General features: G+C 33.0%; 1 protein-coding gene across 1 annotated transcript; it reads left to right on the top strand.

The window, feature by feature from the left end:
* Positions 1-548: 548 nt before the first annotated feature.
* LOC148609821 (uncharacterized) lies at positions 549-7,647 on the top strand. Its single transcript, XM_088541380.1, has 4 exons — positions 549-731; positions 4,019-4,276; positions 5,178-5,357; positions 7,251-7,647. Exons 1-4 carry the CDS (start codon positions 671-673, stop codon positions 7,475-7,477), a joined length of 726 nt encoding a protein of 241 aa, XP_088397506.1. The 5' UTR covers positions 549-670; the 3' UTR covers positions 7,478-7,647.
* Positions 7,648-18,405: the final 10,758 nt, after the last annotated feature.

The raw sequence follows: 18,405 nt of genomic DNA, 5'->3' as shown, positions 1-18,405 counted from the left end.
TTAAATTAAGAAAACCTAACGTAGTATACGAAAGTTATTTTTTAGATCCCAACATATAACAATTGAAAAATACCTTTTATCTGTCATTTTATAATCAGGTCCGGATACGATTTAAGGCTTTTATCGTAATCTAGATAAATTAAATGGCTAGAAACCAATGCTGTTTATAACGGGCTAATTATACTTTAAATGACATAATCTTTAGTATTTCATAGTGTAAGACATAGATCGTTAAAGAGTTTTCCAGGAACCTGTTATTGAAACATTTTCCAATAATGGTTTTATTATTTTTTTTCTATATTTCCTTCATTTTTCTATATTATCACTTTAAGAAGAAATTTGTTTAAATACTTATGATCAGTTGGGAGGTCGTTATTTAGGTTTCCTTAGTGTATAACAAGCGGATGAAAAATATCATGGGTAATTTACCTAGTTTGAACTTATTAAATTTAAACAATACTCAAAATTAAGATTGATAAAATAACAATGTAAATATTTGAGTACTTTAAGAAGTAGATTATTATATAGTTTTTTCTATGAACGTCAGTTCGATCACTTTAAGATTAATCGTTGAATACTGAAATAATCAATTCTTCATGCTAAGTACGATATATAAGATAGCTATTTTAACATTAATTTACAGATTGCAGCTGATTTCTAATCAAAGGAAATGATGGAACTTTGTGTTGTTTTGATGCTTTTTCTTGTTGGCAGTCAACGTAAAATAACAGGTAAGCTTGTTAATAATGACTTCTGAAACAGAAGCGGCTAGCAAGAAATCTGTCGGAACAAACCATAAATAAACCGTAAACCTAAATAAACCAGACAGGTTTTGAATTCCCCTCAAAATAATGATAGTTTTGATACGTGTTATACGTGTATAAATCGAAGAAATGCCTTTACACCAAAACATCCCATAATGCAATAGGAATTATATTGAGACAGGTTTCAATATATATGATTTTAATTTTACAATTATATTCATAGAATTGTTCTCCTGACAACAATTTATGACAACTTATGTAAGGGCTGAGAATAAAGTATGAATTTCTAGGTCAGGATCTTTGGGAAGATTCTTAATTTCACTTCATGGTGTGAACCAAATGGAAGGTATAACTTCTCACAGTTGTGTAAATTAATGAGGTTGTGTTACTGAGAATTCAGATACCTTATATTGTGGCAGTTATGCTGATAATAAAACCACCTGTCTCCCAATGAAAATCGAATTAAGGAGAGTTGTAAATCTTCCTTAAAATTTTGCAAATTTGCAGCTTATATTTTAGCCTTTCGTTGACAAGCCATTTTCTAGATGAACAACTGTAAAATGTCGAAATAACCACATTTTAAGCCATTAAAATCCTTTTACATGTAAATCATTTAAACGAGAACTTGGAGGTTTCGTGCTAACCAGAAATATTATTTTAATTCTGTAAGAAGTAGATATAAGAAAAAATGTAAACTGTTCATTTATTCATGATCAAAACGTTTACTTTCTAGATTTAATGCCACAAAATGTGTTTGCTACAGGTTGCTGTACACATGGGGCTGTTATTATTAACCACAGAAAGTAACCAAATATAAACCTTCAATATATGAATATTCTATCCTATTGCAAATTAAATTGAATTGACGATCTCTTCTAATTAAGAAGAGACTATTCAATATAGCTTTTCTAAACATATACCGCTTGTACAACAAAAATTCCTGATCCAAAATCATGAATGAACCGGAAACCTGTGTAATACCAGACACGTTTTGAAATCCTTTCGTACTGGTATAAATACCAGTTTGAATGCGCTCTATGCCTGAATAAATCAGATATGCTATTACCGTAAAAAATCCTAAACTGAAAAGACTTCGATTTAGGTATGTTTCACCATATATGAGTTTTCTTTGAGCAATTATAATTTTTAAATACCACAAATTACATTTTGCAGTATCATTTATATATATTTTTTCTTGAAATAATTAATCAGATTATTCCTGAATTATCCGAATGATTTTTAACCTTTTTTATAAAGACTACATATTATTAATTTTGTTATATTTGGCGGTTCCTTTGCTTGGTATTAAAACCATTATTGTTCATTGCTTTGAAATGAAACTCTCATTACGCATGGGTGTAGTAGCTTTATTGATTGATTGATTGTTTGATTATGGTTTAATATCCTATGGCAGATATTTCATCCATTTCAGGACGACAATAAATTACCAGTCGATCAGGCCCTACTTTTGTACTACTTTGACACGGCGGGTGTTCCTAGAAAAGCAGAGGACGCTCACCCTATCGGTGCACCTGGTCCATGCTCCCAGTTCTTAGTAAAGTCCGAGTTGCTCATTTGCTTTTGTCACATTGTATGTATGATTTAAGTTGCTTTATGTTCTTTGTTGTGTATGTCTGTTTTCCATGTCTGGTCCTTGTCCTTGAATTATATTCTTTGGATTACCGCTATAACCTTGGTTCCCTTGATTATTCTGCAATTCTTATCACCTACTCTGCTATAGTGTAAACCTAAGTAATGTGTATTCCAGGACAGATCTAATATCGTTTGATATACGAACCAAAAAATGTAAAACAAAATAATATTTTTATATATCAACGCTGATTTTCATCATAACTGATATGACAAACATTAGTACGTCAAGCTCCAAAACAGGGTCTGACAATCAAAATTCACTCTCGATGCTGCCACCAGCCTTCTGAGAAACTGCAAGAATCTTGCAAAGTCGGGAATAAGTGAATGATTTTACGCGACCTTATCCTATTATGGAACGACGTATGATTTGAATAACGCCCGGGAATTCGAAATAGGAAATGAACGTCTTCCGCTGCATGGAGACAGGTAGTGTGTATATTCTTTTTTTAAGAATAAAAAAAAGTACCAATTATATAATATTGCAAATTTTGATAAACTGTTCATGTGTCTCAAGGAATAACCTGTCATCGGTAGCATTAAAAGCAACCATAAAGGAAGATCTAAATCCCAAAATAAGCTCGGTGTGACCGGTTACTTCATGTACTTGTGTTGGTCTTTGTCCCTGGATTACATTATTTTGATTACCGCTGTAACCTTGTTTCCCTTGATTATTCTTATAAAACAACAACAATAGGAAAACGCAAAAAAAAGTCCTTAGTCCCCATAATTTGACGTACACCTTCTCAGGAATATGCAATACAAAACTGATACCTATTGATTTAAGAATATAGAAAAAATAAATAGATATGTCAAATAATGAAAAGAAATTTAAACTTTAAATGGTTCTCATATTCGTCATGTTAAAGTGGTATTCTTTGTAAGAATCAGATTAAATTGAAAAAAAAAATAGAAATATGCATGTCAAATACCCACCGATCTCAGAGTATAACTTGACTAAAGGATGATTTCTCTATTTGAAAAGACCACTATTGGATCTGTGCAACACTGGATTTGTTCAGATTTTTGTCAATAGAATGGTAGAAATATAATATTTTTACAGAGTTATCTGCCCTTGAATTGTTTATTTGCAATGCATTTCAATGAAATTATAGCTTAATTTACCAAAATATTTTGTAAATTGACATTATCAAAATGGTGGTTTTCTTTTCATACAACGTTTCATCCACTGCCAAATTCTTACATAGACTGACACTTACGAAAAATCATGTCATAAAATACATTATTCCAATTGGCGTTTTCCTTGTTTCTAGCTGAATATCAATCTTTGACAAATAATATTAACTTGATTTACTCATAGTATAAATCATTAATATTTGCATCGTACCAAAGAAATCAAGAAGAAAAGATTATTTTAAAGATGCTTTTGATGACAATTTTTAATTATTATTACTATACTAAACTACATTTTTAGTAAAACTCTAACTCGATACGACCCTGTTTTATTTTCTAATCGTCTAACCGGTTATTTCTGTAAAGTTTTATTTTTTTATATTTAGTACAACAGAAATTATATTAATTAATGCTGATTATATAGTTTGTATATGAATAGAGAATGTCAAAACTAATGACAGTACAAATAGTTTCAGGGTCAGTCATCAAAGAATACTTTTGGAAAAATTATATGGAACGTCAGGATAAAGTGTCACACACATTGGTAACTGAAGTATCAGTGGTAACATCTGCACCGCACTGTGCATTTAAATGCATACAAACCGCCAGTATACATGTTCCTGGTATATTTTTCAATGAAGAAAAAGGAACATGCCTCTGTAGTTTAACACTTCATAGACCAATTCATCTTTTAAGCAACTCCCCGGGATTCCATTATTACACACAAGGTTAGTCAGTTATGTAGATTGCTACACTCCATAGACCAATTTGCCAATAAAGTAACTCACCGGGGTTCGATTATTACACACAAGGTTAGTCAATTTTGTTGATTCAGAAAATTAATTATTTGATGATATCATAACATTAAAGTAATGTTTCAAATAAATCAATTAAAGGTACGTGTGAAAGCACATGCATTTCTAAATGTCCATGCTTTTTGTAACATTAAATAGCAGAAACTGTGTGTGTATTTCCAGAAATTTAATTGTCGTCACCATGAACCCATGGACCGTTTTGGTGTATCCATTGGCAACATGAAAACTGATTTTTCCAACTTATCATAGCTTTCCTTTCCTTTATTGTCTACTTCGGACTTGACTTTTTATGAGCAACTTGGCGGGTGTTTCTATAAAAGCAGAGGACGCTTCCTCTACCAATATACCTAGTACACTGATTTTGATATTTTATGATCTTTGTACGTTGTGTGTGTCTGTTTCCCTTGTCTGGTCTTAGTCTCTGATTTGTATTATTTTTAATGTCGATAGAATCTTGGTGTCCTTGATTACGTACTTTTAAATCAAATTGATTTCTGCTTCTGACTTTTGTTCAACAACAGAGGGAGCGTAATATAGTGACATCAATGACCGTTTTAGGATATATAGAATGTTACTTTAAATGTTTAAAACTTTAAATATGGTTTGTCGATTCAAGTGGGAGATAAATGCATGGTTTTCTTTAAAAAATGCAAGATCTGAATGCAGAAAGATATAGGGTTACATAAAATATAGCATATGTAGGTAGGGTGTGTGTGTGTGTGTGTGTGTGTGTGTGTGTGTGTGTGTGTGTGTGTGTGTGTGTGTTCCACGAATCAACTGTAGGCAGTTTATGCATTTTTTGTTTCTATTGTAGTCATTTGTGAACTTGAAGGATATTCAGAGTTACAACCTGAATTTTGCGTAAAGAAGTACGATAATCCTTTACCACATGCCGATGCCAACACCTACTGCCACTCTGAAGGCGGAAGACTGGCAAGGATCGATACTATACCTAAATACATTGCTATAAAACAATATTTGATTAATGTAACAAGTTAGTAAAAAAAATATTAATATTATCTATGTTTATTATTTAAACTGCAAGTGGTGTTCTTCCATTTTAATTAATTATTAATCCAGGCTCCAAGTGTCTAGCAAAAATAATATTAATATTGAAACGTAATACTTGTATTATCTCCCCATCAAATGCTTTGTTTAAGATATTAGGCCAGTGGCCGAGATTGATATCTGTTTTGATAGTAATCAAGGGAACCAAGGTTATAGCGGCAATCAAAAGAATGTAATTTAGGGATAAAGACCAGACATGGAAAACATAAATACACAACAAAGAACATACAGTAACTAAAATCATACATACAAAGTAACAAAAGCAAATGAGCAACTCGGACTCCACTAAAAACTGGGAGCATGGACAAGGTGCACCGGTAGGGTAAGCGCCCTCTGCTTTTCTAGACACACCCGCCGATATAAAACATGATATTGATTGCACCACACAGACATAATTGTTTTATTACATATCTCGGTAGGTCTCAGTATCGTATTAATTTTCCCATAGACTTCTATAGTGAAGTGCATATTTTTAGGATTTTTTAAAAAAATATGTAAATTGATTCAATAAAACTTTCACTTATGTAGCATTAATAAGGACATATGACAAAATAATTTCCCATATAGAAAATAGGGTGAGTCCATGAAGATCGGACAGAAACTATAAATAGCCATTTTCCCTACTTTCACTTTCGTTTTGAACTCACCAAACCAACCTTTCCAGTGGAACATTTTTAAGTTATTATGTTAGATTTTCTTTATAAAAAAAAATTCTTCATCTTACAGTGTGCTGTTTGCTCTATTTTATAAGTCATTGTTCATATCTTTTGACAAAACATTAGTTTGTAGAGAGGCAAAAAGAAAATGCACTATATTTTTATAGCATCCATGTTTTGACGTACGCCCGTTCAGGGATATGCAATACGATACTGGTACCTGTAGAAATGTTAAAAATTCCAACTTTCCATCTCCACCATGAAAACTGATTTATTCAACGGGTCATAGTTTTCCTTTCCTCGTTTGTCTACCCCGGACTTGACTTTTTATGAGGAACTCGGCGGGTGTTTCTAGAAAAGCAGAGGATGCTTACCCTACCGGTGCACCTGGTTCATGCTACCAGTATTTGGTGGAGTCCGAGTTGTTCATTTGCTTTTGTTACTTTGTAGGTGTGATTTTAGTTGCTTTATGTTCTTTGTTGTGAATTTCTGTTTTCCATGTCTGGTCTTTGTCCCTGGATTACATTCTTTTGGTTACCGCTATAACCTTGGTTCCCTTGATTACTCTTTCATCACCATTTCAAAAAATAATATTATGATATACATTCCATTGGGCCAAGTCAAGTATAACCACTTTTTTACGTATTTGCTGTTGGATGCTATGTTATATATGACCAAATTTTGGCAAAACCCTATTAGATATATATTTTACCTATTGACATTCACTCTGATAATTTTGCTTCATAAAATACTTTTATCGGGAATGTAAACAACTGACATCGGCCTAGAAATATCACTTGTAATCAAAACGTCAAGCGTGCACAAAATATTGGTGTGCCAGAATTATATTGTTTGACTGGAAACAATAAAGCATGAAATTAAGTGATAGCATTTATGACTGTAAACTTTTTTTAGATGTCAAAATGTTTTGTAAATAAATTTAACATTAAGGTTAACATAAGGCAAACAATATTTGATTGTAACAAATACGAATCTACTATATGTCAGATACAACTGTCCCGTGTAAAAGGTCTTGTTTACCTTTTTAATAAAGTGATGTGAAATCAATGTTCTTACCTTCGTTATGGAGTATCAGAGTGTTGATATTGTCACATTTACTTTTAATATTTCATCATGTAACATTGGGTTTTTTTTATTGATAGCTAAAACGGCTATGGTGTACTACATAGATGGAACCATTAATAATGGAAATTGGATCTTTAGCGATGACACAACAATTCCAGCTAGTGTTTTGGTGTGGGCTCCAACGGAACCAAATTCTGACGATTGTTTATGTCTTTTCACATCAGAGTTTAAACATGGTGATACAACATGCTCCGGATATGTTCCTGACTTTAACTTTGGTTTCCTTTGTGAAAGACTCATATAAAATTTGCAATAAAAACATGTTCCTTGTAAAAACGCGTCCAGTGTTTATGTATTCTATATACACCTGATATTTTTTTTCAATTTCATAAACAAAATTCGTTGTATTTTATGCGTGTTAATTGTGCTTTAATATGTTATATTAATTTGTTGTCTTGTTAAGTCAATCCTTTTGCCTACATTTGATGTATATGATAACTGTTTGTCGACGTTGGATATTGATAATGAACATTAAAATTGATCGGTTGGCTAAGTTCTTTAGGCATAAATTGTTTACTGTGAAACCTTTGTCAACCAAACCCTGTATTGACTTTGGTTTGACAGGTGTTCGGTTTAGCAAGCTTCAAAATACATTGAAACCATGCTTTTACTTATACATAAACGAAGGGAAAGCATTATAAAGAAATCACTTTGTCGCAAATATAGACTATGGAACATTTTACAGCTTTATCTTGCTTACAAAAGCTTGGAAGGCATTCTCTATCTACAATTCCATCTCTTTACTCCAAATGGCATAAAATAATTAAACACGTCCATATAAGAGTTTTGAAGCAATAATGATACATCCGTAAATGTTTGCAATACTTTTTTTTATTTGCTAAAGTGCATTCTTTAACTTACGTATTTAAAGTAAATCCTAATGAATATGAATGGTACAGCGAAGATAAGTCATTGACCACCTTTTAATTTAATACAATTTTACTTCATATACTTTAATTAGCTTCGATTATAAAACAGTTTTTATAACCTTCATAAAATCTGGCATTTTACTGCGTCATCTTCCACAAATACCTACTTTTGAGGCCAGTGCAATGGATTTACTAAATGATGAAAGAGTAATCAAGGGAACCGAGGTTATATCGGTAATCAACAGAATGTAATCCAGGGATAAAGACCAGACATGGAAAACAGACATACACAACAAAGAACATAAAGCAACTAAAATCAGACATACAAAGTAACAAAAGCAAATGAGCAACTCGGACTCCACTAAAACCTGGGAGTATGGACCAGGTGCACCGGTAGGGTAAGCGTCCTCTGCCTTTCTAGGAACACCCGCCGAGTTGCTCATAAAAAGTCAAGTCCATGATAGACAAACGAAAATGGAAAACTATGACCCGTTGAATAAATCAGTTTTCATGGTACAGATGGATACACCATAACAATCTACGTGTTCATGAAGACGACCATAAAACTTCTGTAGTAAGGACTTCAATCTTGTAGCAACATAATCCTGTTCCAGAAGCCTATTTGTTAGAGCTCTAGCGCGATACAAGAAGTCTGCGTAGTTTCGAAAAGCTCTGGCATGAGTTGTTATATGAACACTCCATACGCAGGTGCTGAAGGGATGTTGCCACAGATGAAAGGACAGTTGATAATTCTGAATGAAAAGTCATCACGTTTGTCGTAAAGTTTGGTCAATAGTTTTTCTTTACCATCGATTTCTAAATGTAGGTCAAAATATGAGGCTGACCTTACAGTATCTGTAATATCCTTTATCTCAAGCAAAATTTGTTCCCATTGGACTGCCGACCGTTTGTTGAAAAAACACATACACCACACTGAACAAATATGTTATTGATTAAAAATTCCAGCATTTTGTATACATTCCTCTGTATATTTGGAAGATGATTTGGAATTATTTCTTAATAAGTATGAGGAATCTCTACCAAGAACTATGTATTTGTATCTAGGTGTACAACCTTGTTTGAAAAAGCAACGATGTATAATGATTTAAGTCGGGATTTTAACTGAGTATGGGGAATAGAAGTATACAATGTTGAAACATCATAGGTTGTAATGCTATTATATTTAGATAATAGTCTTGAACTGATTGTCTCCAAAAGATGTTTCGAATTTTTCAGGATCCACATTGAATTAATACCACTACCGGAGTAACAAATGTTGTTTGTGGTAGGACTGTAGAGCCTCTTTGACTGTTGTGAGTATAGAAGTTAAAAGATTTGAAAGAGGTTTGGTGGTACATTTTTTCAGATCCAGCTATGAAACGTTGTTAGTATGGATTCTTGTGGCGTTTATGAATCCATTACATAGACGGTAAATCACGATCATCGTCCTTGGTAGAGAAACCAAAAGAGGATAGCACAGATTTATGGTTTTCCACAATCTCTTCTTTGGAGAGTGTGGTAGCAGTATAGGTCTTATCACTGCTATTATTTTCTACGTCTCCCTAAATGATCACATTTCCTCAAGTATAAGACATACCAATACAACAGCTTCTTTTGGAATAAGTTTGACCGGAGAATAGTAGAAAATTTGCATCACCCGTTACATAATCAGATACCAGATATCAGCTGGATCAGATCGTTTCGAAGAAAAAAAAGGCCTGCAAACCATTGTTCTCCACGTGAAGGAACTTAATGTGTAAAATACGGTAACACAAGACGACAAACATCTTTGGATTATGGTGGTTTCAGTATTCCTGAAGATATATGCCAGTTAAGCTTTGAAAAATTAAATGTTTGTCTTCATTATTTATACGATGAAATTCGTAGAAAAGATAGGACCAATTACCTTCCTAACACGCTAACATATTTTTTGTTCAAGAAACACCAGATTGACTGGGTTCACCTATCGTGAAATATTAAATTAATTTCGTTAATGATATTTTCAATTCGCGCATGGCGGAATACTTTCAAAATACAATACTTGAAACCGAAGTGCTCGAAAACGTAGGAAAAATCACTATAATCGAAGGTACTAAAATGATGGACTTGGAAATTTAGAATAAGGTCAGGATTTTCTTTCAACAGTTGAATATATTATTATAAAAGCAATCATTTTGCTTATTTTGTAATAAAGTAATAAATTTGTCTGAAACTATTACAATGTCACGATTTTTGTTTCAGTGAGCCAAAGATAGCCTGTTATCTTTATGTAAAATAAAATTCTAACGGAATAAGCGCACGACTTAATGGTCATGTTTTCGAGCTCCAATTGGACGAAAAAATAAGTTAAATCTAATTGAATGAGATTCATTGCAAATTGAACAGTTCTAAAGCAGTCATTACAGCTGTGCTTAAAAATAAAAAAAAAGAAAGCGTTACCTGAAATTCGCGGCTTCCTCTACCAATCTACTTTTGCGCAGTTCGCAATTATCCTAAAATCGTATTATAATGTTTTTCGAATAAGATATTAACAATTGACGGGTAAGAAGTCTTGTAGGGGAAAAAGTGGAAATCAAACAGCTGCGAACATGTAACAGTTTTCAGTCTTTTAAACTGAGGGTTTCATCGTCGTTTGATACAACCTGATCTGAAGTACATCTTCGATCTGGTGATGAAAATTATGATTGTTCCACAAACTAATCTTGTTCCATACTGCCCTTATTATATCCTGAATTAGATAGTCAAAAACGTTTATAAATCTGTCTTGTTTGGTCATTTCACAATGCCCACTATGTGTGGTAAATGCATTCTATTTGTTAAATGTATTTAAGGCAATCTAAAGTATCACTATCTATCTGATTGTCACACGAACTTTGACTTGTATACTTAACCCGATTTCATTGCACTTAATTTTTTGGAGGACATATTGACTGACGCTAGTAATCTCCACCGTTCTGTGCGTATTGCAAACAGTGAAAAGCAATATAGGGAAAGAAAGCGTCAAACGCCTCCTTATATAAGGCTACGAGTTCGATAATTTTGTTTTTACCAACATGTATTCTTTTAATAAATCTTCCTTTCCTCTTCTTCCATCTACCATGAACTTTTTATGAACAAACCGGCAGGTGTTTCTAGAAAAGCAAAGGAGGATTACCCTACCGGTGCACTTGATCCATATTCCCAGGTGAAGCCAGAGTTGTTCGTTTACTTTTGTTACTTTGTGTGTATTTGTGTGTGTGTGTGTGTGTGTGTGTGTGTGTGTGTGTGTGTGTGTGTGTGTGTGTGTGTGTGTGTGTGTGTGTGTGTTTTAATATTCCACGTCTGGTCTTTGTCCCGGCATTACATTTTTTTTTATTTTCGCTAGAATCTTCGTTTACGCTATCTAAAATATTCGACATATTGGTCAAAAGTAAAACTGCTCAATTGTCCACTCATGTACGTCGACTACTAGATATTTATAGTTATGTAGAGTTTGGAAGGTTTGTCTACATTTTGAGGTTAAAATCAATATTGTATGTATATATGTATGAAGCTTATAGCCTATATTCTTATTTTGTCAGTTAAAGGTTTATTACATATTTCAATGCACTGAAAATCAGGCGTCGAAGTCACAAAGAAAGTCGTAAGTGTGAAACTGATCGTAAATTCTGACGTCACAATGCTATTTTATGTTATGATGTCATTACTTACGGTCATCTTTAATGTTACGACTTTTTATGAATTCGACGCCAGAATCAAAGATAGTACTATTTGGCATTGTACAGTCACCTTTTAAGAAGCAACTTTTGAGTGTAGAAACGCGTTTATGAACTTAGTGTTCAGTTTTTCATGTCAAGTAATTTTGAAATGTATTAAAACCAAATGTCTGAGACTCGAGTATGCTTACAACAATATGTCAAATGTATCATAATTCATATTCTGCATCATTTAGAGGAAAATGGTATAATTATACTAATTATAATGTTAAAAAATTGCCGATAATCGTGTCTTGCCAGAGTTTTGTTCACGGATAAATGCTTTTATTTTTTAGAAGTAGTTGATATTAAGTGTATGAAGGCTACTTTATCTAATATAGTGCAGTTAAATTATCTACACAAACTAGATCATGTTTAATTATTTAATTACTACATGTAACATATGAATAAAAAGATGTGTGCACCTAGTAATGCGTTGAAGTCATCCGATAGCACAATGGCCTTTAATTAACACGTGATAGAGGTCGCAATAGTGTAATTTTATGCAAATGAGGGATATCCTTGGTCAAGACAATACCTGGAACAAAGAAAAGTACAACACACGAGAAACACACCGTACCACACAGAGGTGAACACAGACGAAAATGGAACGAAATGGACTTTTCTGAAATCAGCGACCTTACGGGGGCTTCATCTATTTCGGAAGTTTTCTTAAGAATCAAATGAAGAAGAAATTGTCATACATTTCATGTAAACATTTCAAATAATATATACATGTAAAACACCATTGTAGATTAAAGACGAAAATTATTTGTCTGTATGTTTGGTATTTCTATACTAGTGATTCTACAAGAAATAAATCAAAGGTACACTCTGATTATACACGGAGCATTTTTATGATGTAGAATTTATATGCCTAACGACATTTGACACGAGATTTTTAATTTCCCAAGCGATTTATTTTTTAATGTTTTCTTTCAGACATCCCGGAAAAAAAGCCTTCGTGACTTACTAAAGGCCCATAGAGTAATAGGATGTCGAAATTGAATTGCTCCACTGGAAGCCTTGCATAGTCTTACATTATTCTCGAATACTTAAAGTGTCTGCAGTTGAGATTAAGTGACTAATTAAAAGCCCACTAAAACTCTGAATTCATCGTAAATGGATTAAAATCTACAAGCTGTAAAGATGTAAGCGTTCTCAGCATAAAAAAAAAGTACTATTTTAAAGAATAAAGATGGCCGACGCAGTAAAATTGGTTCCTTTTACTTATAATCTTCTACATTTTATTCGGGAAATTACACATGGTACGCAATTTTCATTTTCGATAAAGTCTTTTTGAACACCATTAAGTGATCAGTATTTGGCCAATCGGAAAACAGAATTGCAATAAGGTGACTTGCGTTTCCATGGAAGAGCGTCTCTAAGGTCAAAGGGTAAAAGCGTTAGTATACCGACTGCATCGGAAAAAAAGATATAAAACAAAGGATTTTATTAGTAATCATGAAAATACTTATTCACTCTTTCCAATTGATATCCTTTTGATATTTTACGGATTGGTTTGTTTCAGTTCTCCATTTTTACACATATCTAATAATGATTTAAATGTAGATATCTATTTGATTACTTTTCCTTTACAGTGAAATAAAAAAAAAATGTGGTTTTGATAATTTGAAATAATATGGCATTTTAATGGATTCTTTCCAATAACAAAATTCTGAACTGATCAACCATCATTTGACATAACAAGAATGCGAACAGACCGGTCGTAACAAGTCATTTATAGATACATTCCCAGTATTTTACTATTGCTTTCTATTTGCCATTGCGGCCGAGTATGTGCAAAGCTCTTGGCTGGTATGTTTTAACCACTGATGCGAAGTTGCTCACAATTCCAGGCGAGTTCAAAATAAAGAGAATTGTCACTAATCTACAGTTTATAACGATTATACATAAAATACATGTTACAGGATGAAAAGTTATTTTGACATCAGAATGTATGAAAAACTAACATATACCACGTATACAGTGCGCTCAATCAAGTTATCATCTAAAAGTTCTCAAATTCCTTAATATGGATGGGATCCATATGGTACAGGGGAACAACACAACAGACATCAACTATCGAGGAATTCTCCATATAGCAATAACTTCCTCTTAAGGCAAGTTACACTATCGTCAACACATACAATCTACGACCTCGGACCACCGTCCGGCACCTCGGACCATTGTCCGGAACACGATAACTTCCTGTTAAGGCAAGTTATATTAACGTCAATAATTCACAATAACCTCGGACCATTGTCCGGAACCTCGGAACATATTGTCCGGAATACAAATACTTCCTGTTAAGGCAAGTATACGTCAAAACGTCAAACAAACATCATCAACAACAACGAGTCAACTTCCAGTTACGACAAGTTACAACTCTCAAAAATAATATTCCTCTTGCATCACTTGTCTCGAAAAAACACATCCCTTAACCACATAAAAATAAATTCCAATCTTACATTCAGTCTGCAACCGTATATTCCTAAACATCAAATTTCCAATCTTTCCTTCGTTCGTTATCTTCCCTTTTTAGGCCACCTATCCCATTTTATTCCACTAATAAATTTCAATCTCCAATCTTTTTTTTTAAAACTGAAAGTCAAAGCCCTTATATACTTTTCAACACCAATTTTACACAAACTTTGCACTATTTTACAACTATTTTAATTATCATAACTTACATAACTGACCTAAATTAAGCACCAAATTCAACACCAACTTAGCACCAATTTCCAATAAATCAAAAACTTTGACAACTACTTAAAACAACATCCTACCTCGGTAACATGATACTGTACTTCATCACCTTTCCTATAGAAAACCGCTTAAAATCATAATAAAGGTAAACTTCTGGATATAAGAATGACGGTACAATGACTAAATCAAAATATGCTTATCTAGACATGCAACTAATTATCATGAAAATATACACCTCTACATATTTAATTTATTTTATTTTTACCATTTCAGTAAATTTCAAATTAACCTTCATATTTTAGGAAACATAGGTTTGTGATTTTTATACATTAAAATGTTTTGAAAACAAAACTTGGCATCTGTCACCTACTATCTAAGTTTTTTTTCCTGGACATGCTCATTAAAGTTTGATATATAAGTTTAGTAATTTCTTCTTATTGTAAAAGTTGCATGCTGAGTTTCCATATCAACAAAGGATCAATGCTGCAAACAAAGATTTTAATGAAACTCTTATTATTACAATGAGTGATGAGGCGTCTGGGTAAATAAAACATCAATATAATGCACACAGAGTTGATGATTAAAAATGATAACATCAAAGTCAATATGCATTAAATTATTTTTCATGTTCAAGTCGAAAAAGGAAAATAATAATTGACACGATTTCGTGAATGGCGTGAGTATAATTAGTATTTGTGTTTAAGATTTAAAGTTAAATGTTTGAATTATACCTTTTATTATTTAACAAAAAACGTAAATTACCATATGATTGCTGCTAGGCTCCATTGCTGATACAGAAATTGATAAAAGAAGTAGAATGAAAAATTTTTCATTAACTTGAAATATAGAAGCCATGTTATATGAAAGAATATTAGGTAAAGCACGGAATTATCATACCGTTCAAATCATTGTTTATTTGCTATAAGCCTGTACAGGAGTACGATTTTCTTACAATAAAGTATAATAATTATAATAAAGTAATCGATCTGATTGTTTCACAGGGTAATGCTGATGTAGTATTGATACAAGTCTACTATTTTCTTAAATACACAATAGATGCTAAATAGTTCACAACAAGGCATAAAAATCTTTTGGTTACACAATGAATTATTAACTGAATTGATTCATCCCAAATTTCGATAAAAGTGGGTCACAATCCAGTAGAATCTAAACCACGGACAAAGAACAGTCATTGAAAACAGACAAACTCAACAAGGAAAAGAAAATAACTAAAATAATACAAATAAAGTAAATGAGCCACTCGTACTCTGCTAAAAACTGGGAGCATGGACCAGATGCACCGGTAGGGTAAGCGTTCTCTTCTTGTTTAGAAACACCCGCCGAGTTGCTCGTAAAAAGCCAAGTCCGGGGGAGACGAAAGAGGAATGGAAAAATGTTGAACAAATCAGTTTTCATGGTGAAGCTGGATAGACCGTAACGATCCACGAGTTCATGATGACGACCATAAAACTTCTGTAGTGATGACTTCAATCTTGTAGCAACATAACTACTATCCTCACTGAAGTCAATGAAAATGATAATTAAGAAAATAGTACTCTAGTTGATATCCTGGAGCCTTTGATTTCAACATTGCATGTAAAATCCGCATCTTTTAAATAGTATTGGAATTTTCAAAGAAATGAAAAGGTTCCTAGCATGTAATGAGTAATATGTTAGGAAATCACGACAATATTCTTATAAAGAAAAACATTACACATTTAAAGAACAAAATTAAAAACAGCTCATTAAAAGGAAGGAATTCAACGCACCACATATGTATCTCGAAGCAGAAGAAACACTGTAAGTAGCTCACAAAACTGCCAGGATATAATGGACTTACATTATTTTTATCACTTAAGGGCAAATAACTCACTTTGAAGGAATCAGACTTTTCCTTTTCTTTTTCTACAAAATTTAATGACAATCCGTTGAGTGGATAAGAGGTAATTCTGCTTACGATATTTCAATTTTAGCATTTAAGTTAGCTTTATGGCCTTGCAGGCATAGCACAAACATTATCTTTATCTAATAATCTATGTACGTCTGACAATAGGGCCAAGTCTACCTGTAAAGTCCGTTTTGCTGTTTTAGGAGGAGTTACGCTGAAACAATAAGTTAAAAGTCAAGCGAAAGACATCCGACACAAAGACAGTTATGATGATTCTAATATGCCCAGACTTTAACTAAATAAACGCTTATATTGATGTAAAGAACTTTTTATAAGAAAACAAAAACAAACAATACAGAACTATTTTTCTCAAAGTTTTCAGAATTTCTGTCTAAGAACTTCATATATCTGACAAGTTTCTTGCTCTTCACATAAAGCATTGATAGGCAATGCATGACTTATGTGTTTTTTCCGTATGATTTATTCATTCAAAATTCTTTGTGTTGATTAGCTATGTTGACCCACGCTAAAAATGTCGTAAAAAATAAGCTGCGATAAGGAAAAAATGGTTGTAATTAATCGAAGTACTTTATCTACCGCGGTAACAACATCTGTCCAAGTGGCATTTGGCTTGATCTCTAGGGTGTTGTTCTTAAATTGGTCGTCATTCAGAGAGTTTGTCTTGTTTCCAGTATCAAGCGTTGTGTTCGTGTTTTTACTAGACGTAGGTTGATTGTTTTCCGGATTTTTTTTACAAACTCTATCGCCCCGTCTAAGAACCAAATTTGTAAATGTTACTAATTTGTCGGGAACATCAATGTCATCAGTGAGATGTTGGTGAATATGTAAGGTCATTACGATCCCAAATGTTATAAAACAACTGTATATGAGCTCAATGCAAATAAAGATGTTAAAAATAGATAGACAGTTGTCCGTTGGTGGAAGCATTTCAAGGACTGTTGTCAAAAACACTATCAGCATGAGAAGCAAACTGGTTCCAAAAGACAACCTTTCGCCAGATTTAATAGGAATAAAGAATGATAGACCATTGACTACCGTTATAATCATAACGGGAAAAACTAAATTCGTCGTTATAAAGACGGGTTTACGGTATAACACAATTTTAAAATTCACTCGTGTATAAGTTTCCATTACCTTAATCACCTTTGTAAATGATCTTACATTCCATTCAGAATTCGGATACGTCTCCGGTGTCGTCACATCCGTTGTCGTGGTATTTAACACAACGCTACTAAGGTCAACGGGTACGAGTATAATGCCACATTCATGTTCATCAAGTGGATAATACTTCCCATTAGTTACACATGTCGTTTGTAAAACCATGCCCGTATAAAACATTGCACTACCATCTCTGTAATACTTTACAAAACTTGTTTCACTGTCTATTTCGCTTGCAAACTGGAGTATTGAAGTAATACTAGCAGAGTTTTCAGCGAATAGTTTTGGAAACCACACATGATGAATTCCTATTTGTGTTACTTTTACCTCTTTGGAACCCCATTGTTTCCATCTTGATTCTATTATTTCATCTTTCCACCAGAAGAAAAATCCAGCACTGAACGTCATTATTCCAGACACAGTGTTAAAGTCAATAACAGAATTTAAAAACATGTTAACATTTACAGACATGAGGTCACTTTGATTTTTCCTAGGAATAGGTATCCTCGAATAGTTCTTCAAAAGATATTGATGTAAGTCTCTAGAATCCTCATAACTTGCTGAATGAACTATATTCGGTGTCAATTTCGTCAGGGTAATAAACAAAATAACAATACATATGTCAACATTCACCATTTTGACATTTATAACATCTAAAATTAAAGTCAGTGTAGACCCAAAGAAAATTAAGATAGTGAGTCGTGTTTGACATATATTCTTTTGAATAAGGTTTCATCCGATAAAATTGTCTTAGTAATACAGCAGCCAATTGTATGCGTCGTAAAATCAGTAC

This window comes from Perna viridis, chromosome 8, assembly GCF_037379345.1.
Source record: "Perna viridis isolate PV_CMFRI_1.1 ecotype Kerala chromosome 8, ASM3737934v1, whole genome shotgun sequence".
Taxonomy (NCBI): domain Eukaryota; kingdom Metazoa; phylum Mollusca; class Bivalvia; order Mytilida; family Mytilidae; genus Perna; species Perna viridis.
Note: the sequence above shows the minus strand (reverse complement) of the source record. Positions and strands in the feature narration are given on the sequence as shown.

Excerpts from the sequence above, each read along its gene's own strand:
- LOC148609821 (XM_088541380.1), top strand. The coding sequence starts at position 671 with ATGATGGAACTTTGTGTTGTTTTGATGCTTTTTCTTGTTGGCAGTCAA. Across the intron at positions 732-4,018 it reads CAGTCAACGTAAAATAACAG|TTTCAGGGTCAGTCATCAAA; the intron begins GTAAGCTTGTTA and ends CAGTACAAATAG. Across the intron at positions 4,277-5,177 it reads ATTCCATTATTACACACAAG|TCATTTGTGAACTTGAAGGA; the intron begins GTTAGTCAGTTA and ends TTTCTATTGTAG.